Genomic DNA, 24,525 nt, shown 5'->3' with positions numbered 1-24,525 from the left:
ATTAAATTAACGATCCTGTATTCAGGTCTAAACAAATACACCCACAGTGGGAATTATTCTATACCCCTCTCATTATTTGTATGTTTAGTAGTTGATAGTAAGTGAATTTCCTTACTGGTATTATTAATATACAATAATTAATGGGAATTAAGAGTAATGGTTATTTAATGAATGTTCACTGGTAACTTTTTGCTGTGTGTTTATAGTTTTTTGGTTCTTTTACAGTTATTCCCCAACTACTTCTGTTCTTTTTGTTTTTTAGAACTCTGTCCAGAATGCAGAGAGGGCTTATTGTGTCAACAGCAGCGGGACCTACGTGAATATACTCAGGCCACCATCTATGTTCATAAAGTTGTGGATAACAAAAAGGTACCAGTCCCTCTCGTGGCCGTGACTAGTAATGATCAAGTTGGCTTTTTGATTGGCTGATAGATTTTCACTAGAGCCTGCCTAAGATTACATTTTTATTTCCTTGGAGCTAGAGCATAAGAATTCATACTGGATAAGAATTCAAGATGAATACTTACGGGATTATATGTGGATTTAGTCAGTTATTGATTTGATACACAAATAATTATTGAATGTCAGCTGTGTGCCAGGTATGGGCTTGGTGTGGCGGGAATACAGTGGTACAGAAGAGAGACCAGGGACCTACCCTCAAAAATATTTGTACCTATTACGGAAGATCAAGAACAAACCCAGAAAGTGTGATGGTTGAGTATGGCAGGAAGATCCTGAACATAACCTCCTCCCCGGATACAGTAAATCTATAGCTAGATATGGATTAATTACATCTGGAAGAACTTGAGAACTAGCTAAACAGCTGCTCCACAAAGGATAAAGAGGTCGCATCAGGATGGGTAGGAGAAGCAGAGATATTATCTCACCAAAATCACCACCCCCAGCACAGCCCTCCATCATGGGGAGGGATCTCACGATGTGGATTCCTTCCTGAGGAAAGAATGGTTTGTGGCACACATCAGGTCCCCCTGGGACCTACTCTTGGGACCTACACCAGAGCAAGCAGTTCTCCAAATGTCTGGCTTTGAAACCAAGGGGACTTCCATCCGGGAGAATCACACGGCTGTAGAGAATGGAGATGGTGCTTCTCAGACCTGGTCCTGTGCTGGCTGACTTACTCTGGGACCCCATGCAAAGGCAGCAGTTTGCAAAACGCCTCGATCATATGTGAAGGAGATTCATTTGCTCATCTTAAAGCATCTGCCAAAGGGGTTAAAGCTTGTTGGGACTCCCTTCAGGGACTGGAGCCGCAGGGGCGGGGGCGCACCATTTTAAAATTCTCCACCTTGCTCATGCGCACACTGGTGGGCTGTTTTGTACTCTAACCTGCTAGTGTGCTGTGCACTTGTTGCAGACTACCACATCCCCAGCTCCCTGGGGCACTGGGTTCTTGTGGCCATAGGGGATTGCATTTCTGGGCCCATGCGTCTAAACAGACCATTTGACAGATACCATAGATGTCAGAAGTTAAACTGAGGTTCAGTGCTTAAACTGGGCCACCCGTTTGAGAATTGGAGAAACTGTTTCACCTAACAAATGGTCAGGCAAAAAGAGGAAACACAGGAATAGGTTCCAAAATGAAAGAATAAGATAAAACCCCCAAATCAAAACCATAACAAAACAGACCTAAGTAATTTACCTAACAAGGTGTTCAAAGTAATGGTCATAAAAATGCTCACAGAATTTGGGAGAATATGGATGAACACAGAGGAAAATTTCATTCAACAAAGAGAGAGAAAATATTTAAAAGGACCAAACAGAAGTCACAGAGCTAAAGAAGGCAGTAACTGATCTGAAAAATACACTAGAGGGTTTCAACAGGAGACCAGATCAAGCAGAAGGAAAATAAGCAGTCTGGAAGAGAGCCGTAGAACTGAGCCAGAGCAGTAAAATGAAAAAAAGTTTTTGTTTTTGTTTTTTTTTAAGTAGGCTGCATGCTCAGTGTGGAGCCCAGTGTGGGGCTTGAATTCATAACCCTGAAATCAAGATGTGAGCTAAGATTTAGAGTTGGATGTTCAACCTACTGAGCTACCCAAGCACCCCAAAGGAAGAAAAAGAATTTTAAAATATGAAACCAGCTTACGGGACCTATGGCACAACAACATTCGTCCCAGAAGAGGGAAGAGAGAAATGGGCAGGAAACTTCCTTGAAGAAATAATGGCTGAAAATTTCCGTAATCTGGGGGAGGAAACAGACACCTGGATCCAGAGAGCCTGGAGAGTTCCAAACATAATGAACCCCAAAAGTCCCACACCACAACACATCATAATTAAAATGTCAGAATCTTAAATGTAGTAAGGGAAAAACAACTTGTTTTATATAAGGGAACCTCTGTAAGACTTACCAACACAGAAATCATGCCAGAAGGGAGTGGTAACGACATATCTAAACGGCTAAAAGGAAAACACTTGTAACCAGGAGCACTCTGCCTGGCAAGGATATCATTCAGAGTTAAAGGAACAATAATTTTGCAGACAAGCAAAAGTTAAAGAAGTTCATCACTACTAAACCAGCCCTCTGGGGAATATTAATGGGACTTCTTAAGGTGAATAGAAAGGGTACCAATTAGTAATAAGAAAACGTGACAGTAAAAATCTCACTGGTAAACGTAAATATATAAAAAGAAAGTGGATTAATCACGTACAAAGATAGTCTGGATATTAAAGTCCTACTAATAATGAGTATAACTGCAAGAATTAGTTTAAGGATTAAAAAATGTAGAAAATGACATTAAAAATCATTGGAGGATTACAAGAAGACAATTGTAGAATGTGATTAAGTTTAACTTGCTGTCAATTTAAAATATATGGGTATTATATGTAAGTTGTTAGTGTGAGCCTTAATGTTAACCAAAAGCAAAAAACTATCATATATACACAAAAAATGAGAACAAACTAAGCAAAGTCATCAGACCACAAGGGAGGAAAACAAGAGAAGGAACAGAAAGGAACTAGAAAACAATCAAATTGGCAATAAGTATATGTACCTATTAAAAATGTAAATGGGCTAAATTCTCCAATCAAAATAGTAGCTGAATAAATTAAAAGAAAAAACAGCAGCCATCTCCCATCCATATGTTGCCTATAAGAGACTCATGTCAGGTGTAAGGACATACATAGATGATAAGTAAAGGGATGGAGGAACCTGTTCCATGCAAATGGAAACCAGTAGAAAGCTATGTATATAGAGAAAAGAGATTTTAAAACAAAGACTGTAATAAAAGACAAGGATGGGCATTACATAATGATAAAGGAGTCATTCCATCAAGAGCTTTAAACATTTGTGAATGTGCACCCAACATAAGAATACCTAAACATGGAGCGCCTGGGTGGCTCAGTCAGTTAAGTGTCTGTCTTGGGATCCAGGCCAGCATCAGGCTTCCTGCCTAGCACTCTCCCACTCCCCCTGCTCATGCACTCACTCGCATGTGGGCTACTTGCTTGCTCTCCTGTCAAAATCTTAAGGAACATACACTGTGATCAAGTGGGAATTATTCCAGGGATGCAAGGATGGCTCATCTGCAAATCAGTCACCATGATGTAGTACATTAATAAAACGGATAAAATCATGATCCTCTCCATAGGTGCAGAAAAGGGTTTAACAATTCAGTCTCCATTTGTTTATTTCATGAAGTTGGAGAGCACAAAAATTAAAATATAAAAAAATCAGTTGCAGAGCGCCTGCTTAGCTCAGTCCTAGAGCATGTGACTCTTGATCTCAGAGTTGTGAAACCCAACCTTGGACATATTACTGAAACAACAACAAAAAAATTAGTTGCATTTTTATACAACTAGCATGACCTATCAGAAATTAAGGAAATAATATCCTTTACCGTTCCATCAAAAAGAAGAAAATACAGGGTGCCTCGATGGTTCGTTTGGTTAAGTGCCTTCCTTTGGCTCAGGTCGGAGTCTTGGGATTGAGCCATCCATCCAGCTCCTTCTCCCTCTGCTCTCCCCACTCTCTGTTCATTCTCTATTTCTCCTAAAGAAAGTCTTTTAAAAAAAACCAAAAAACTCAGGAATAAATTTAATCAAGGAGATAAAAGATCTATACATTGGAAACTATGAGACTGTTAAAATTGAAGAAGACACAAATAAATGGCAAGGTCTTCCTTGCTAACGAATTGGAAAAATACTGTAAAAATGTCAGTATTACCTAAAGCAGTCTACAGATTCAGTGCCATCCCTGTCAAAATCACAATGGCTTTTTTTTTTTTCATTTTTGCAGAAATAGAACAAAAACAACCTAAAATTAGTATGGAACCACAATAGCTCTTTAACAGCCAAAATAGTCGAGAAAGAAGGAAAAAGCTAAAGGCAGCACTTTGTAATTTCAAACTGTGTTACAAAGCTACACTAACCAAAACAGTATGGTATGGGTGTAAAAACAAGACACTTTGATCAGTAGAATAAACCCAAGCATTTTTGGTCAAGTATTTTACCACAGACGAGGCTAGAATATATAGTGGGGAAGGAACAGTCTCTTTAGTAAATGGTGCTGGGTAAAGTGGACAGCCACATGGAAAAGTACGAAAGTGGACCACTGTCTCCCATCTCACACAAAAATCAACTCAAAATGGATTAAAGACTTGAATGTTGGTCCATAAACCATAAAACTCCTGAAAGAAAAAAGGCAGCAAGCTCTCTGATATCCCTTATAGTGATACTTTTTTTTGATGGATTCCAAAATCAACAAAATAAAAAATCAATAAATGGGACCATATCAGTCTGAAACCTTCTGCACAGTGAAGGAAACCATCAACAGCCTACTGCATGGGAGAAAGTATTTGCAAATCATATATAAAGAACTCTGACAGCGCAAAATTGGATCCAAAAAATTGGCAGAAAATCTGAATAGACATTTTTCCAAAGAAGGAATACAGATGGCCAGCATCCTTGTGAAAAGAAACTTAGCATCACTAATCAACAGGGAATGCAGCTCTAAACCACAGTGAGTGATCACTTCACACCAGTCAGAATGGCTACTAAACAAGAAAGAAGCATTTGTGAGCACGTGGAGAAAAAGGGAACTCTTATGCACTATTGGTGGGAGTGTAAATTTGGTGCAGTCACTTTGGAAAACAGGATGGAGGTTCCTTGAATTACCATATGATCCAGCAGTTATGCTTCTGAGTATTTATCCATGGAAAACAAAAGCAGTGAGTCTACAAGATACATGTGCCCCTGTGTTCACTGCACCATTATTGCAATAGCCAAAATGGAGGTAACCTAAGTGTTCGTTGATAGATGAATGGAAAGCGAAATTGTATTTGTGTACACAATGGAATACTATTCAGCCATTAAAAAAATAACAAAGTCTTGCCATTTGTGACCACATGGAATGATCTTGAGGGTGCACACGACATAAAGTCAGACAGAAATACCGTATGATTTCACTTGTATATAGAATCTAAAAATCAAAACAAAACTCCTCGGTACAGAGAATAGATTTGTCATTGCCGGAGGTTGGTGGAGGAGAATGAGTGAAAAGGGTGAAGGGGATCAAGGGACAGAAACTACCAGCTGTAAAATAAGTCACGGGTCTATAGGGTATGTAATGTGTGTGTATGGTGGTGGCTATAGTTAATAGTAATTATATTGCAAATTTGAAAGTTGTTTAAAAAGTAAAAAGTCGGGACGCCTGGGTGGCTCAGTTGGTTAAGCAGCTGCCTTCGGCTCAGGTCATGATCCCAGCGTCCTGGGATCGAGTCCCACATCGGGCTCCTTGCTCAGCGGGGCGCCTGCTTCTCCCTCTGCCTCTGCCTGCCTCTCTGTCTCCCCCTCTCTGTCTCTGATAAATAAATAAAATCTTTAAAAAAAAAAAGTAAAAAGTCTTCTCTAATCACCAAAAAATAATTTCTGTAACTTTATATGGTGGCAAGCGTGAGCGAGCATTATTTTCGTGTTCATTTCACAATCCATACAAATGTCACATCACTGCTTTGTACACCTGAAATTGATAGTGTTGTATATTATATTTCTGTTTAAAAATGATCTAGAACATCCAATCAAAAAAATAAGAATAAACCCATAAATTCATAAAGTGATTACACAGGAATGAGTGTTTTTGAAGGAAATGTAGCCAGGTGAAGTGGGAGACTGGTGAAGGTGAAGGTGCCAGTGTTAGATGGGAGATGGTCAAGAAACAGGTCTTAGAGGAGTTGTTAACCTGAGTGTCCACTGCAGAGGTCCAGCCTGTGAAGGGTACCTCATGTGCTTAAGCGGTAGAGTGAGTCGTGTGTAGAACCGCCCTGTCCGGTAGAACTTACTGCAGCGATAGGGATGTTCTGTGTCTTCACTGGATGCTGGGGGAGCCAGTCGCCACGTGTGACTGTGGCTAAGGTGATTAAGGAACTGAATTTTTAATTTATTTCAATTTAAACAGCCACATGTATCCGCTGGCCATCATAGGGGGCAGCACTAGTCTAAAGTGAGGTCTTCTTCCAACGAAGGATGGTGATAACGGAGCACGAGACAAATCCTGTCAGATTTTATACATCATACCAAGGACTTGGGCTTTTATTCTGAGTATAGCTGTAAGCCATTGGGGAGTTGCAGTTAAGGTCATAGTGTGAATGAATTTATGCTTTAAAGAGGTGACCCTGGCTGCTGTGTTTCGAGTTAGCAAGGGCAGAACAGGAATAAGGAAGGCCAGTTTAGAGCCTCTTGCCCTGATCTCTTTAAGAGTAGATGAAGGAAGACAGACTTGGCTGTATTTTGGAGCAGGGGTGTTAAGACTTAATGCGAATTGGATTTGGAGCGTTTCTGTTATATTAGGGGTGGCTCTTAGGTAGATCCTGACCTAGATCTCTGGGCATGTCATTAATTTGATTCCAGGATTTGGGGAATTAGAGACCAAACTACATTTTATTTGACGGTCGTTACCAAACACGTTGTTTTAGGAGAGTAATTTACCGATTATGCTCTTAAGGTCTTGGGTTCTGCTTCACAAGTTGAACTAAGGCCTTTATTTCCTCATTTGCTGAGAAAGTGCAGCTAACCGGCATGGATTTCTGTGTTTACTCGAAAAATTTAAGTCTTTTGTGGCTATTAGTCCATGTCTACATTGGTATCTTTAAAAAATATCCAGGGATGCCTCGGTGGCTCAGTTTGTTGAATGTCTGTCTTTGGCCTCAGGTCATGATCTCGGGGTCCTCAGATCAAGTCCTGGCTTGGGCTCCTTGCTCAGTGGGAAGTCTGCCTCTCTTTCTCTGCCTGATGCTCCCTGCTTGTGCTTTCTCTCTCTCTCTCTCTGGCAAATAAATAAAAAAAAAATTTTTTTTTTAAAAGTAATAAAAAATTAAAAATCCAGCTTTCCTAAATTTTAATACTTATTTTGAGTTTTATAACAGTATTTCATAAGGTAAAAGAGCATTTCCTTCATGCTTCCTTTTCTTGGTCTTCAGGAAATATTGTGGCTCCCACTGTCTGAATGGTTTGACAGTCCCCCTGCTAGGGAAAATTTAGAGCATCTTTGAACTTCTGCAAAAATCACGTCATTGTAAAAGTCCCAACAGTAATAATTCTTCTGCAGATACTGCTTACGTTTATGGTGACCACATTTTACAGGAGTAAAGCCTCGGATAGAAACAAACATGTTAAAAGAGCACAGGAAGCAGCCCTTGAGTCTTGGTCCTCTGCTGGTTCTGTTATCCGCCCCCACCCATAGCCTGCCCTGCAAGGTCTGACCCTCTTCTCTCTGTGATTGCATTCAGGTGATGAAGGATTCGGCTCCGGAGCTGAATGTGAGTAGTTCCGAAACAGAGGAGGATAAAGAAGAAGCTAAACCAGATGGAGAAAAAGATCCAGATTTTAATCAAGTATGTGTGAAGCTGCTTTTTATTGTCCTACCTTCCGCTGTTCTGAAAGCAGCCAGTCCAGGCCCCCAAACCTGGAATGTTTGTCCTCAACTCCCTTTGCTTGCCCTTTCTTTAGTTCCTTGGTGCGCATTCGCAGCCCTGATTTCTCTCAAAAAGCCACGAGCTACGTTGTTCCTGGATTAATAATGCATTTTTTACTATTCAGTAAGAAAGGTTAAAATACAACACAATGATTAAATCTTCTGCTGGAAAAGAAGCTAAAATGGGATCTGTATCTTGGTTTGTTATTTAATCATGGATTTTTTAAGTATGAAAAAATTAACCCACTTTCCCTCATTACAAACAAAATGTGCTATGGCTTTACTAATGGAGTCTGTGGAAGAGGTTTCTGTGTCTCTTAAAGTGTTAATCAAATGACCAGGCCAGCATTCATCTTTCCTATTTCATTATGATAAATTTAATTTTTTCCACCTCAGATCATCTGTCTGCTTTCTGTGTATTTTTTTTTTTAATAATTTTCTAGCCCACTTGTTTGGTTGCTTGATTATATTCATAGTGTTTTTGGAGAAAAGTAACTTAAGAACAGGAGATAACATGGGGATAGAGTTGATACATGGTATAGGTAAGTTTCAGCTTCTCAAAAAGTCAGACCACAGTGTTCAGGGTATTCTATGGATACCTTCAATTCATGGGATGTCTACTCTAATTTGAGTTTAGGTTTTGTTTTTGTTTTCATTTTTTTCCAAGTTTAAACAGATGAGGCATGTGATTTCTTTCTTTACCACTTAAGTGCACTAAAACTAGTCAAATTACGATGAACCTCCTCCCTGAAGGAGGGAAGGTGTTCCAGGGGCCTCTGCTGCATCTGTGCTGTTAAAGCGCACAGTTCCCTGTGCTTGTTGGGCCATCGGTACACACCGATACTGTCACTTCCTTTTCAACATTAAGAAGGTCTGAAAAGCCCTCTTGACTTGAATTTTCGTCTCCCTGAGGTAAACTTTACTCATAGTTTTTCAGCCAGTACAGAGAGATAACCCACATTTGTTTTCCCTGGCTTGTTGGATCTCCTACGACACTCATTGTGAGCACCTATGAGAAAGGACAAAATCGGGCACTGGGTGCATCCCCCGCCGACCGTGATCTGCCCCTCAAATCCCTGCTTCACTTAGTCAGCACCGGTGGGCCCTGTGCATCAGAACGTACCAAACCTAGACATTTTATGGGAACGCAGACTGAGTTTTGACAGGACATCATAAGTACTGTGCTTGTTCACATGTTGTAGGTATAGGCCTTACATTTCTTGGGGTGGTTTTCGAGATGCTCTCTCTTTTTTTAATTTTTTAAATTTTTTTATTAACAATAACGTATTGTTAGCCCCAGGGGTACAGGTCTGTGAATCATCAGGCTTACACACTTCCCAGCACTCACCATAGCACATACCTTCCCCAGTGTCCATAACCCCACCACCCTCTCCCTACCCCTCTTCCCCCTGAGATGATCTCTTTATTGGAGTTGGCAAACAGAGCTTTCTGGTCAGCTTCTAACCATGTTTGTCATCAGCTCTTCTCATGGCCCCATGGCCTCAGACCATCCATCTTGCAAGGCAGAGATCCCCAAACTGGTCTGTTGGCTCGTTTCAGATGCTATATTAAAATCACGTGGGTGTTGGGGGGTGAGCACATCCACCGACTTAGGACACTGCTGCCTTACATTGCTTGGCTGGCAGTGAGATACTATTTCAGTGATTATATCTTGGAAGTATGGTTTAATAATCAGTTAGAAATCTCATCTTTTTTCCAAGTCTGTTATCACTGACTCATTTTCTGTTCTTCTGGTAAATTTTGTAAATTGCTTTGTAAAGCTTGATATGTATGTTCATACTGCCCTTAGCTTCTGTTACTTTAGGCTTTGCTTTTTAGCCTGAGTTATTTAGAAAACCCTTTATATTTTCAAGTGATTGAGATTTTTTGGAAGCCGGGGTTTTTTTGAATGTCTAGTTTTATTCATTGTGGTTATAACCACAGCAATTTTTAAAGAGTGCATATAGAATTACTCTTCTCAGTTGTGGATGACAACAGATTTCATATTTACAAATATGTTAGGGAATGATGGGAAACCTTGCCTTTTATGCTGTAATTTCTTTTATATATACATTATAATTTTCTTTTGTCTTCCCTCTCCTTGTTTGGATATTGTAATACTCTAGAATGTTTTAAATATTTTATCCCTCAAAAAAATCTCAAGTGTGACCTTCCTTTAGAGGAGGAAGTGATACCAGAAGAATGTTATGGCTTTCAGAACTTCGGCCTCCTGACCTTTTCTTTGTGACGTGTTACCGTATCTCTGTCCAGTGAGAGCCTCTGCAGTTGCTGATTTAAATCCCTGTAATAGGAAAGGCTGCATCTCCACTTGTCCTTAATGGGGAGGAACAAATCCCTTTTTTTCCTCTAAGCTAGATCAACCGGGTCCCTTTGACTTTGACCTTTTCTCCAATTCAGGTTAATGATGCACCCAGTGTTAGATATCACTTAGGTAATTGAAAGCCATCTAAAACCAGTGGGCTGTTTTTTGTCAGATAAGTTGGATTTAAATTCTGTTTTGTTTTGTTTTGTTTTTGACAAAATAATTCTGGGAAAAGCTTTTAGACCCATTTAAAATCAGAGCCATTAAAAAAATATATCTTGCTCAGTGTCTAGGGATTTGTTATTTGGTTGTGTTTTGTATGTCGGTAGTAAAATTATATTTTGTTGTAGATATTTTTATTCTTCCTAATTGTGGGACTTAGGTGCACCTTGACCTCCTGCAATTGAGGAAAATTATTAACTTTTTCTTTGTTTTAAACTCCCCTTTGCACGTAAGTTTTTAACAAATGTTAGATCACCGGTGTGTCTCTGTAGACTCCGGGCTAGAGCGGAACTTGGCTTTGCGTGGCACCTGGCCAGTGGGTGTCCCCCTGAGCCGGTACTCTTCTGTGCTTTCGTCCTGATCCTCCTCTGTTTTATAAGTCTCTGGAGCTCTGTTACTAATGAGTATGTGGCATCTGTGTCCATAATGACCCCCAGACCGCTCTGCTCATGCACAGCTAAAACTCAGTGACAACTGCAGAAACCGGAGAGCCAGGCCTGGGGTTACCTCATCCAGATTTAATTAAAGCAAGGGAAAAAATGGTTTAAAGAATCTTGTTTCCCTCATTCCTTGGCCTGGTTCACAGAGGACTCTTGACTGTTAACCTCCTTATATGAGGCTTTTTTGGGAATGTTGGAGAAAGACATTGGCTTCTTATCTATAATTTTTTTTCTGAAGACTGCTACATGATAAATTCCATACCCACGTGTGATAAATTCTGTACCCACATGTATGCCTGTACATTTTGTTAAATTATCTTCAGGTAGATGGTCACCATCATGACTTTTCACCTCTAAATACTTAGACCAACATAAATAAGACAGTGTCCTACGACCCAGGCTCAAATTTCTCAGGTATCCTGAATATGTCTAAAATAATACTTTCTCGTCAAACTAGCATGCTCTCAAGTATACATTTACTGTATCTAGACTACTGGTCCTACCTCGTCACCTGACCCTTGTCTTTGACATTGTCAAATTTTAGGACAATTGACAATGTCACTTTTTGTCTTTGACACTGAGTGGACACCAGTTCGAATTCTTATGGCTTGTCCCGCATCCTGGATTCATCTGATTGCCTCCTAACATTACTGATGTTCCTTTGTTTCTCTGTTCTCTACATTTTCTGTCCATTGGAAATCGGGTCTCAGTGTCTGATGAGATTCAGGTTTAACATTTTTCAAGACTATTTCACAGTCGAAGCTATTTTGTGATCCTGTCGAGACACAGTGTATCATCCTGTTTTTAGTTAAACCAAGTTTGATGTTTTTATTAATACGGTCTTTTGTTTTAAAATTCTCAGCTGTTTCTGCTTAGCTTCCATGCCATTCTGAAGGGAGGAAAATGTTTAATACAAACATTAGGATTCAGGTTGTTTATGAATTAAATATAGCAATCTTAAAGTTCTTTAGTTTGTCACATGTGTGTTTTCCTGATTTAAGGTCAAAATACCATTTTGCTTTTAAATGTCCTTTATAAAGTAATTTAAAAAGAAAAAAGAAAACTTACATGCAGTGAAGTCTATCTCCCGTATCTTCTCCCCCGCCCATTCCCCCCACACAACACCCGTTTTCTGTGAGCCTGCTAAGTAAGAACCTCCATCGAGTTTCCACTCATTGTTGACACTGAACTTCGAATGGTTAAGGGACCGATCAGTAAACCAGTTTTGCCTACTTAATGAACTTAGGAGCGTGGGTCACAGAGTGGATAATTTCAGTGCTTTGTTTGTTTTGGATCTTTATTATAGAGCAATGGAGGAACAAAGCGGCAAAAGATAAGTCATCAAAATTACATAGCCTATCAGAAGCAAGTCATCCGGCGCAGTATGCGACATAGAAAAGTTCGTGGTGAGAAAGCACTTCTTGTTTCTGCTAATCAGACGTTAAAAGAACTGAAAATTCAGGTGAGGAAAACAGAACTTTTGTTGAAGTACGCTTTGGACCTTGAGGACCTTCCTGAGTTGCTTCTCCTTAAGTTTATATACTTGTCTCTGTTTTCTTTCTTCGTCGGCCATTTTAATTGTAACCTCGTCTGCTCATAGTATTAATCCATTGAGCAGGGATTCTTTCGATTTCACAATAATGCCTAAATTGACATAAATCTCTCTTTTAGAAAGGCTTAAAATTTTCAAAATAGCTAAGAATCAGGGGCCCCAGACTGGCTCAGTTAGAAGAGCATGTGACTTCTGGTCTCAGGGACATGAGTTCAGGCGCTTGGCTGAGCACAGTTCTTGAAAAATAAATTTTTAATGTTTTTTTGTGGTTTTTTTTTTTTTAAAGATTTTATTTATTTATTTGACAGAGAGAAATCACAAGTAGATGGAGAGGCAGGCAGAGAGAGAGAGAGGGAAGCAGGCTCCCTGCTGAGCAGAGAGCCCAATGCGGGACTCGATCCCAGGACCCTGAGATCATGACCTGAGCCGAAGGCAGCGGCTTAACCCACTGAGCCACCCAGGCACCCCCCTAAAAAGTTTTTTAAACCAGACAAAATAATCAGGAATCTGTGTGAAGGTGAAAGTGGTTTGGATTGCGAAAACTTGAGCAGGTTCTGAGTAGCTTTACAAAAATGAGAAACAGCAAGAGCCATTTAACTTGCTGCTGCCAAGGCTGTTCCGGAATCATCGTTGCCTCGCTATATCCTGCCCTGTGTTTTCTTTTGGCCACTTGATAGGTATTCGATCCAGTTACCAGGATCTGCTGTGAAAGGGAAGGGGACGGGAGCTGCTTCATTGTTGGTTCACTCCGATGAGTCAGGAATTCTGTCACAGTATTTTTGGTGTCAGATGAGTCTTCCTGCTAGAATTTTAAACTTCCCTTTACCGTGTCTTATTATGGAGTGGTGTTTTCCAAATTGGTTTTTAAAGATTCATTTTAGATCACTTTCCTCCCCATCCCTCCCCACCGCTTCTCCCAAACAAGCATCGGTTTGCACATCAGTTCAGTGAATGCCAAGTGGGCATTATGAGAATGCTTCGTGATTTTGTTATTTCTGGATCTCAGTACAAAAGTAGTGTAAATGAGCGTGGCACTGGTGTGTCCCAAGATCTAGGCAGGAGGGGCTGATAAGTTCAAGATGTCCAGGAAGAAAATCTGGCCGCTAATCTGTTTCAGGCACTGATACATATCCAAAAAGTTGACCAGATTTCCCTCTTTGCTACTTTCATGTGGCATAGTTTCCTGGTTCTGCATTTTTTTCTTGCTGCTGATATTTATCATTGTAATTGAGGCAAAAGTACAGGCTTCTTTTGAGGGTGTTATATGTTCCAGATTGTCCTGGGGACATTATTTCCCTTGGTTGAACCCGTGGCTCTGAAAATAAACGTGTTGGCATAATGTCTTTACTCTGTTATTGTACCTTTTACATCTGAGAAAGCTTGTTTCTGACTCCGGCTTTTTGCCTGTCAGTGGTAAACCTCGAACATTCAGAACCTTGAAATTACAAAAAGAGCCCCTGTGGATAAAGACATTCAAAAAGCCTGTTCTGCTTTCTGCTTTTATTATGGACTACCATTTTTGAAGAACAAATCAAAAGTCAGCAGAAATAATCCTCCGTGTAGGACCATGTTACCTGCACCGAGCTGCTGTTTGAAGCGGAGCCACAGTTCAAATGAAACCCCCGATGTGCTCTTCCTGGATGGGTCCTTTGCAGTGGTCTCCCCTCCCCCACCAGGGCTTTGAGGGCGCTGTGATCCAGAGTCCAAACAAAGGGCAGTGAAATGTAATTTTCCGTGGCTGCTCAGTGGTGGTGTCTTTGTATGCTTCCACTACAGGTGACCTTTTGCCTGGCAGCCTGGCCAGCAATGTGGTTTGTAGTGGGCATGCGTGGGACCCTCAATTAGTGGTGGTGGGTGAGGGTGGTTTTTTGGGGAGGAGGGTATTTTCAGTTTTTTTCTTAAAGTATTTAATGCCTTTTTTTAATGTTTGATAGAGCCTTTCTTCTGAGGGATGTTGCATTTGCAAGTTAACAGGAGGACAACCTTTGTAAAATTGTAAATGTTTTATTCTGCACACGGCCCATTTACAATTTCTTAAAACCTTAAGGAGCTTGCCTTGCCTGATTATTAATTCATCCACCTCTGATACCGTAAAGTAAATGGAAGTACAATTGATTCATCTCCTTTCACAGAAGATGTTCAGTGTTTAATTGTATTATTTCATTTTCCCCAAGATAGGTTTTGAGCGGGCGATGGTGCCTGCCTTAGAGAGGAGGAGACGTTGGCACAGGTTAAATGGCTGGCAGCTGAAGGCTAACCGTGGGTTTCCTTATTTTAGCCCCCCCCCCCCCCCCCGGCACTGTGGCAAGCAGTCCAGAGCTGCTCCCTGTTAGGGAACAGGGCTCTCGTTGTTCCTCGTGTGCTGCATAGATCAGGGATTCTGCACCTGCTTGATAAAGAGGCCCATATCAGAGTAATTATACTCAGACGTTTTCATGGTTTGTGAATTACTGTACCAAAGGCCTCCATGCCTTTGATTGTCCTGTTCCCTCATTCTGAAAGAGCGTTTTCTCCTCACTAGTGAGTACTTGTTTCTCTTCCATAGCATCCCTTCTACAGACCTGCCTGTGCCTCCAGCTGTCGAACCAACTCTTTCCTTCTGTCCTCCCCAGATCTGACATATGCCTTCTCCCAGCGTCTAGGCTACGTTGTTCTGCCCTCGCTTTCTGAACCCCTCCGGGGTGGGATTATGCACTCACTTGTGTATTTCCAGCACGGAGCAAAGCGTTCAACTCATGGTGGCTTCTTAATAAAAGCTTCATTAGTTGTTGGATGAATTTAATTAAGTGTCCTTGTCTGTGTCCTCAAAACGTAAAGTACTGAGTATCAGCCCCTCAGTGAGGGTGCTGGTGGCTGGAGCTGTGTGCTTTGTCCAACCTCGTGGGGTTTGGGGATGTGAGCAGGCATTCCTGTAGGCCAGCAGCTGTGACATCACCCACAGTACGCTGGCCCTAGACACCTCCACTGAAACTCTTTCTTCCTCCCGGGTCCCCTTTGTTAATCCTGGGCTGGCTGTTTCTGCCTGATAACTGCCAGGCCGGCTATGATAGACATGTCCTGGTAGTGCTTCTTACTAGTTTACGGTTATGGATACGCAGGCAGATCATTGATATCAGTGCCGGTGAACCACGGAGTTGTCTCTGGTTTTTGTTTTTGTTTTTTAAAGATTTCATTTATTTACTTGACAGAGAGCGCATATAAGCAGGGGGAGCAGCAGGCAGGAAAGAAGTCCGATGTGGGGCTCTCCCAGGACCCTGGGCTCATGACCTGGGCCGGAGGCAGATGCTTAACTGAGTCACCCAGACATCCCGATCCATCTCTATTTGGAGCTGATGTCCTTTTGTGAAGTCCAGTTAAGATTCTGGCCTAACCAGAAGGAACTGGGGGAGGAGGCCGCTGTTCTTACCCTTGTTCTTACTTTTCTGTGTGCCACTCTCAAAATCACATTTCTACTTAGGATCTTCCTAGCCTGGAAAGCTCTTGGGCCCTATTATACACACAGTTGGCTCAGGGTTGCTTTGTCCTTCCAGAGAGAGTAGAGGAGTTGAGTGCTTATAAAGGTAGAATAGTTTTCCCACAACATCGTGAATATTGGTGTAATAAAACATACATGTCATAAAAATACACGAAGAATTGAATAAGTTATGAAGCATTATAAAGTGAATTCTCTTTAAAGATTTACTTATTTTGGGGGGAGGATGGGCAGAGAAAGAGAGTCTTTTTTTTTTTTTTTTTAAGATTTTATTTATTTATTTAACAGACAGAGATCACAAGTAGGCAGAGAGAGGGGGGAAGGGAAGCAGGCTCCCTGCAGAGCAGAGAGCCCGATACAGGGCTCGATCCCAGGACCCAGAAACCATGACCTGAGCTGAAGGCAGAGGCTTAACCCACCGAGCCACCCAGGCGCCCCCAGAGCAAGGAAGTCTTAAGCAGATTTCACACTTAGCGCAGAGCCCAACACAGGGCTGGATCTCACAATCCTGAGATCTCAGGTTCCTGTCCAAGGCCAACTCCTCCTTGCCCACCCACTGGTAATTACTCTCCAGAAATGATAAAAATAAGACATTTTTGTAATGTTGAAAAAAATGTGTATTATGCATATGTTTCTGAATGTATTTTTTCATTTTTAACAATTGGCTTGAATTAAGGTGGAATGTATATATATATGGTCCCTTCCCTTAAGAAATTCATATTTTGGGGGCTTCTGGGTGGCTCAGTCTTTTAAGCGTCTGCCTTCAGCTCAGGTCATGATCCAGAGTCCTGGGATCAAGTCCCATGTTGGGCTCCCTGCTCAGCAAGTGGCTTACATCTCCCTCTCCCTCTGCTGCTCTCCCTGCTCATTCTCTCACTCCCTTGCAAATAAATAAATAAAATTTTAAAAAGAAAGAAAAGAAATTCATATTTTGGTTCCTAGAGACAAGACCATCTAAGAATATACAGTGGTCTTAAGCGGAATTACATAGTTGAGGCTTGCTGAAGGAATTAAAACCGAAAGAAGAACCCAAATGGCCCGCTGGTTAATTTAAATATGGTCTTAGGAAAGAATTTGGACTTGACTTGACCAAAGAATGTCGGACCTCGGCACGATGAGAGCGACCGTGATTTCCTTGCCCAGGCCCTAAAGCCAGAGGAGCCGTCAGCGTGCTCCTCCTTCTCCTGGGATTTCCCCGTACCCGTACTCTTGAGGGGGCATAGCACTCAACAGAAGGATTGTGGATATAATTGTTCTCTACCAACCCCCCTAAGGATGTTCCCTGATATGCTGGGATGATAGTCTCGGTGGGAGAGCAGCCAGTGGGCTGACTGTACAGAGTAGTATCTTGTAGTCTGAAGACTTGTTTGTTTTAAAGGATCCGTGTGTTCACTCATTCAGATAGGGCGTAAGTCGCGGTATTTTGCCTTATGCGCACTTTCTTTTGTATTGGCACAGATCATGCATGCGTTTTCGGTTGCTCCTTTTGACCAGAATCTGTCAATCGATGGAAAGATTCTAAGTGACGACTGTGCCACCCTCGGCACCCTCGGCGTCATTCCCGAATCTGTCATTTTGTTAAAGGTAGGTAAAGGCTCCTTACCTGAGGAAGTTCTAGAAGGTTTTGGTGACCTGCACCCACGCGTAAACTACTGGTTGACAGGGGTTAAGATGGCCTCTGGTCCTCGGCAGGGCGTGGTAGTGAGCAGCCGCCGTGAGTTTCTGCTGGCTTCTGGATTCTCCGGCTCTGGCTGAGCCACAAGAGACTGAGAGGAGGTCCAGACATCGTTGGTTCTTGTGGGGTTTTCATAAGTTTTTTTAAAGTAATAGAGATTTAGCCTCTGCCCAAACTTGTGGGTCAGCAGAATTACTTAACCATACTTCTGTTAAACCGTCCTCTCTTTTCCTTGGTCTTAGAAGCACCAGCCAGTCAAGCTAGGAAGCAAATACAAGACGCGAGGTTTGGCCACAACGGGCAAAATACTTTTGGTTGTCTAAATGGGATTCTTGGCCAGACCACGGAGATTGACTTTGGGTAGAGTAGAGTTAGGAGAGGTGAGAAGAGTTTTAGAAAGGAGGGGTATCTGAGAGGTGGTCTGGGAAAACGAGTCATGAGCTGGCCTCATTAGCCAGTCCTTCCCTTACTCTCTCCCTATGGCTGGGTTGCCTCGCTTCCCTTTGCCTCTTCGGTTTCTGGGCTAGAAGTATCCCCACTGTGCCAAACACCACTGTGTCACATGGTAGAAGATTTGTCAGGTTTTTGAACTGGGAAGTATATGCTTTTCATACCGTGGAGCCTCAGTGCTGGGGAGATGCATTAGGCCCTTGACACCACAAAGCACTCCCGTGCCCACCCCTCCACCCTAGTCCGACCACCCTCCCCCTCCCTCTGTTCACTTTGCTTTTCCTGCAACTGTAGGTTTGGTGGAATTATTTTGAAGACGTAAAGTTGCCAAGTACCTAAGGACCCTCCAAAATTTCTGAAACAACCTGTGTTAACCAAAGGGCTTGCCCTTCAGGCGGGCAGCTAGAGTCTATGCTGGTCATTGGCCTCTTGGCCCGCGCAGCTCACCCTGCCACAAGCTTGTGTTCCATGCTGGCTTCTGTCCTGGAAAGGTGATGGGTGTTTTGTTCTGGTAGCAAGGAGGGACACAAATAAATGTCTTTTTAAGCTAACGCATTTTTTTAGGGGACCAGTCTGACTTGGTTTCCATCTGACTTGCTTTGTCACCATCACTGCTGGCTTCCTAGCTCCTGTAACTTCCATCTTCACTTTGTAATCTTATGAGATCTAAACATTTCCTTTCAAAAAGTGTTTTTAGGAGCAGGAGAACAGCACCACAGATGATGTAGTTTTGGAGGTGATGAGTCTAGACCTTCGTTGTTGTTGGCAGGGGTATCTTCTGTTAGTCCTGGACGTGGCTGGCTGGGCCAGAAGTCTCTTCTCTGCCAGTGCTCGCATCTGTGTCCTGTGGCCACACTTGTCGCCTCGTGGGCCCGACCCATGTCAGGAAGGTCTGGCCTCCTCCTGCTCCAGGCTCCTGCTCCCCCAGGTCTTGAATTCTCTTCCTTTGTCTTTCTAGGCTGATGAGCCAATTGCGGATTACGCCGCAATGGATGACGTCATGCAAGGTAAAGACCGACTCGTTCAAGGAATTTGTTGCTTAACTTGTCAGAATGAGGGGAAATTACACTGAGTGATGCATTTACTTTTGACTTCGAGAAAAGTTCTACATGATGATAGGGTGGGATCTTACAGCATTTATCTTAGAAGCTCAGATCAAGGGAAAGATACAGACAACAACTAGGGAAATGGAAAGCCAAGAAAAAAGTAATAATTATTTAGCTGACCCACGGAAGCCTGTGTACATGTGAGTCTGTAAATGGAAGAGGTCTGTAAGAAGCCAAGTTCATTCAGGTACCAGAGCCTGACACCAGAAGGAGGGCGACTGCTCACAGCCCCTCCCTTGACATCCTGTTACTGCTCTTTCCCCTACCTGTGCCTCCTGTGGCCACCGAGGTTGTGGGGCGCCTCTGGCCTTTGAACAACTTCACCAATTTCAACCATGAAGGCAAGAAAGAGCCTGTTCATAGCACTTAGGAAGAGCACTCCTGGCTTTTTGTTCAGATGCCGGCAGCCATCAGAGATCCCGCTCTGGGGAGAGTGGCCAATTCAAAAATGTCACCTACAGAAATCTGTTTTTTTTTTTTTAAGTGATTCATCTTCCTGGTACCCTTCAGGGAAGCTCTCCAGCGCCCCCTGAACAGAGTCCTTACTCTTCAGTAGGTGAGAGGGGCAGCTCCAGACCCCCTGGCATTGGGGGTGTGAGAGCATGGAACCTAAAGGCTCTGTCTGCAGACCGGGGGAAAAAAAAAAAAGAGAGACCAGAAAAGCAGTTGATGCAGGAAGCATATGAAAGCTTAAAAATTAACTCTGTGTAATATAGAAAAACTATATAGCCAGGGGACTGGTTTGAAGGAACACTCAGAACAGAAAGGAATTCATGAAATTAAAAAACAATTGCGCCAAGGGCCCGATACCGTAAGTGAAAATCTAGGGATGGGAAGATCCTAAAAGCATCCAGAGATGCAAAGGAAAATGAGTCGCATTCATAGGGTGAAGAGTGAAGGAGGCAGGTGCGAGGAGCTGTGCCCACAGGCTTCTGAGGAAAACTGAATTCCAATCCGAATTCTACAACCAGACAGACTTTATTCTACCCTCATGTTTCATGGCTTTTTGTGAACACATGTGAGGCCTCAAAACACTTCTGTCCAGTGCACCGTTTGCCAGGATACGATGGAAGGGTGTGCTCCACTGAAACAAGGGTGTAAGTCAAAAAAGAATTGAATGTTGGAACAAAAACGTAAGGATCCAACAAAGGAAAAATGTCCTAGGAGATGGTGAAGAGGAGTCCTGGAAGAGAAGCTCTGCAGCAGACAGCATGATCGCCTCAAGCCTGGTTCGCGGCTGTGCGGGCTGCGGCGGTCCATGTCTGCAGGGCAACGTGGAAGTGACGGATGGCCGTCTGGAGGTTTAACGTCTTTAGAAGAGCTTCTGCTTGAGTTGGAGATAGTACAGAGAAAATGGAAGTCATAAATAATGCGGCAGTTACTAAAGAAAGAAAGAAAGAAAGAAAAAAGTCCTCCCAAACAGGAAATGGAACCAAGGTACACGAAGCAGTTAGACTGCGAGTACTGTTCAGAGAGGAAAAATATTGGGACTACCGGAGACCCAAGGGCTTAAAAACACCTCTGTCAAGAGGATACATGGGTTAAGGGGCAGGTGGTGTGTAAGACTTGGTAGAAGAACTAAATGTTTATCTTTCGATGAGGAAGCTAGTAGATATCCTCTAAAGTTAGGAACTAACAATATAGTTGACCCTTGAACAGCATGGCTTTGAGCTGTGCAGGTCCACTCATACATGAGTTTGTTGTTTTTTGTTTTGTATTTTTTTTTTTTTTTAAGATTTTATTTATTTATTTGACAGAGAGATCACATGTGATCTCAGTAGGTGGAGAGGCAGTCAGAGCTAGGGGCAGGGGGGTGCGGGGAGCAGGCTCCCTGCCAAGCAGAGAGCCTAACGCAGGGCTCCATCCCAGGGCCCTGAGATCATGACATGAGCTGAAGGCAGAGTCCCAACCCACTGAGCTACCCAGGCACCTTGTTTGTTTGTTTTGTTTTCTCAGTAAGTTTACGTGCAGCACTGTAAATGTATTTCCATTAACATTTTTCTCAGGGCGCCTGTGTGGCTCAACCAGTTAAGCGTCTCTTGATTTCGGTTCAGGTCATTCTCTCTGGGGCCCTGGGATTGAGCTCTAGGTCAGGTTCCCTGCTGAGTGGGGAGTCTGATTCAGGGTTCTCTCTCCCTCTGGCCCTCCCCCCACTTGCTCTCTCTCTCAAATCTTTAAAAAAAAAAAAAATAAAAGGAAAAATAACATTTTTTTTTTTAAGCTTACTAGATTGTAAGAATACAGTCTGTAATACATACAGCCTAACAAAATATGCCTTGTGTAACTGTTCTCAGGAAAGCTTCCAGTCAACTTTTGGGGGAGTCTAAAAATAAATGTAGATATTTGACCATGTAGTGAATCAGTGCTTCCAACCCTGAGTTGTTCAGGGGTCAACTGAATAAGCACATTCTCAGTCCAGAAGAAAGGGCTACCTGAGTCCTGAGTGGTTCATTCTAGAGAGCGGGGGGTGGGGGTGGTGAGGGGGGGACAACACATCTCCAGAGGGCTTTCTCCAGACCTGCCTCCCCTGGTGTCCTGTAAAAGCTCTCTCCAGTTACAGCCATTCCTTTACTGTTTGACTTTTCAAATGACGCACGTGTGTTGCTTTGATGAAAATAAGACAAGCAGAAAGATCATCATCTGTTTATTCTCACCCAAAACGTCAAAAGTAATCCTTATGGGTGAGTAAGGTAATGAGAAGTTACTTTAAACTTTCTGTCTTTAGGCAGCAAAGTGATATTACTGTTGTCTGTTCCAGCAATGTTTTCATCTTGGAATTATTTCTCTCTCTCTCTCTCTCTCTCTCTTTTTCCAGTATGTATGCCGGAAGAAGGGTTTAAAGGTAAGTTACATCTGTCATGTTTTGTTCATGAATGTCAAGAGTCCTACTGTAATTTTCTCTTAAAGCGAAGGCTATAATTTGATTTTAAAATTTAATCCAATCTGAGTCTCATGACTGAAGTTAATTTTAGTTAAATGCATTTTTTATTCAAGCTTCTTCATTATCGTTTTCAGCACTCGGGCCTCAGATAGGGCATGTGTGTTCACAGGATCTACTGCCAGATGTCCATTTTGCTTTCCCCTTCCCGGTCGGAGGGTCAGGGTGGGCGGGGAGGTTGGGAATTAGCCCTCGGCGATTCGGCATTTATATTTACTCTTCCCAGTTCCTTCTGCCAGTTTCATCTTAGAGGAAAACAGTTTGTGTGTCGCTGGTAAGAATTAGAGGAAAGGAATTTGCTGAATTCTATCCGCTTTAATGAAAAGGTTTCGTTCATCTGTGGCGGACCCAGGCATTTCTTGCAGAATTACTTCGGATGGAGACGCACTGGTGTGTTGTCACCTCATGGCCACTGTAGTTGTGTACGCCAGTAATACTTACTAATTTGTCAAATACAGACCTTTGATATTTACAGATTTAACTCTTGCCATCCTGAATCTTTCTGGCCTACTCCAGAGGTCCATGGCAGCTTGTGATTTTGCCAAGGAATGAGTTCGAATCAGATACCAGGGATTCTTTGCTTAAAGCAAAGAGTGAGCAAAGCTCTGGCCTAAATAAAGCCTTCCTGTCAATGCAGCTTTGCTGCCTACACGTTACCATTACAAAGACCTCCTGATGTGGTTAAAACAAAGCGCAAAACAAAGCAAAAAATTTCTTTATGAAACATGGGCATCAAATGAAAGCATCAGTGAAATCTGATTAACGATTGTGAAGATACTGCGTAGGAAACACATGGCTTTCGACAGAAATATGATTTAGCCGAAAGCCTGGCGTCTGCTGATATTTTTTCTTACCCTTCAGCGTCAAGGGGCTGTTAAGTTGGATATTCCCTGTTGATGATGCGTTCTTGGCAAATGGAGTGCAGGAACTCTTACTTTTCAGTTCACAGCTGTACCTCCACGTGTTTCTTTTCCCAGGTACTGGTCTACTCGGACATTAATCTCTTGAACACTTGCTGACGGCTGAAGAAATGACCAGAAGGGAAGCGAGGAGCTTGGCATGTTAGGGCATTACCGAAAAAGTGGATTGAAGAATTAAACCATTCTAGGACTCTTCCAGAAGGCAGAGAACTCTTCCGAAGTGACTGTCCCAAATGCCTTATGTCAAATAAAGCAGATTGCACTGAAGGACATCAGACTTGAAGGAAATGTTTCAAATTTTATATTTAAGGGAGGGTGGTGGGTGGGCGGGGGCAAGTGCAGATCGAACCAGTTTAGTAGCAGTAACAGTAAATCATGTTTACATATGAGATTTATAGTCACGGGAGGGAATAAAGTTCTGTTATATTTCCTTGCTCGAATTTCATACCAGATGCATTGGTCCATAAAGGATTTGTATCACAGTAGATGGGACAACATTCTGCTCTGAACTAAAAAGTAATTCTTTAGAGACATAACCTGCTTACCAATACCTGTCTTTGATTCATATTTTACTTTCAATAAAGCATGAAAGTGAAGAACTTGCCGTCCTTGTGGAAAAGTGTCTTCAGATTAGCCTCCTCTGCGCGCCGGCCCCAGCGCACCCGCGTACACACAGCCCAGCGGTCCCTCTCTCGGCGTTGGGTCAAGGCGGAGGCACCCCGATGTCTCCTGCCTCGGCTTGGGCTTCCGTGCTCTGGCTTTCATGCGTTCAGAACGGATGGCGAATGTCTGTCGTGTGGTAGCATCTTCCTCCAGTTTTGCTTTTTATTCAGAATCAGGAAATCGAGTACACCTCGCACTTTTGAAAAATCTGACCACCTGCCTTATCAGAAGAGTAACAGTGGACTGAAGCACGTTCGGATAACACAAGGTTTTTCTAAAATGTCTTCTTCCTATTCTCCAGGTCTACCGTTTCTTGGATCGTGCCTCTGTTTTTGAAACATTCCTCTGAAATGTCCGGAAAGGAGCTTTTAGATCACTTTGTTTAAACAAAAAAGTGTATGGATGGGGTGTGTTGTTTTAGCCAACCCAGGATTATGGTTATGAACGGCACACAACGGAAATAACAATCTTAAGAATATTGGGGGGGTGGTAAATGGCCCTTAGGATGAGTGGGTCTCACCACTTTCTGGTAAGTGTGTGCCCGTGTTTGCGGCAGAGATGCTGAGTCACACGTCTCTTGCGAACACATTTTTAAAGTCTTGGGTTTGTGCTAGGCTCCGCCCTCCCCCCATTTATTCCCCTGAAGATTTAAACTCAAATAATGGATGGACCGGTAACCTTTTGAATAGCTCTTTTTATCTGAGTAATTATGGCTGTTTGGTAAAATTACAACTTCTTGCTTGTGTTTCCCCTGTGTGTGTGCAGTGTCTCCAGTCTGTGCCCCCTGACAGGGCGGGGTGGGTGGGGCGTTTCATGAGCCTGAGTGGGAGAGTGGGAGCT

At 42.6% G+C, this 24,525-nt stretch overlaps 1 protein-coding gene across 7 annotated transcripts in view; it reads left to right on the top strand.

Annotated features, from left to right (window-relative positions):
- USP48 (ubiquitin specific peptidase 48) overlaps positions 1-23,626 on the top strand; it is a 94,605-nt gene extending 70,979 nt beyond the window's left edge. For 6 of the 7 annotated variants that reach the window (XM_059135081.1, XM_059135080.1, XM_059135078.1 and 3 more), the window contains 7 exons: positions 263-369; positions 7,740-7,844; positions 12,216-12,371; positions 17,392-17,517; positions 19,017-19,065; positions 21,980-22,006; positions 23,080-23,626. In XM_059135081.1, coding sequence (XP_058991064.1) covers positions 263-369; positions 7,740-7,844; positions 12,216-12,371; positions 17,392-17,517; positions 19,017-19,065; positions 21,980-22,006; positions 23,080-23,102 — 593 coding nt within the window. In that variant the 3' untranslated portion in view covers positions 23,103-23,626. The remainder of the gene's footprint in view (positions 1-262; positions 370-7,739; positions 7,845-12,215; positions 12,372-17,391; positions 17,518-19,016; positions 19,066-21,979; positions 22,007-23,079) is intronic. The other variant, XM_059135079.1, reaches the window with a different exon arrangement.
- The last annotated feature ends 899 nt before the right edge of the window (positions 23,627-24,525 follow it).

Source organism: Mustela lutreola, chromosome 10 (assembly GCF_030435805.1).
Source record: "Mustela lutreola isolate mMusLut2 chromosome 10, mMusLut2.pri, whole genome shotgun sequence".
NCBI lineage: Eukaryota > Metazoa > Chordata > Mammalia > Carnivora > Mustelidae > Mustela > Mustela lutreola.
Note: the sequence above shows the minus strand (reverse complement) of the source record. Positions and strands in the feature narration are given on the sequence as shown.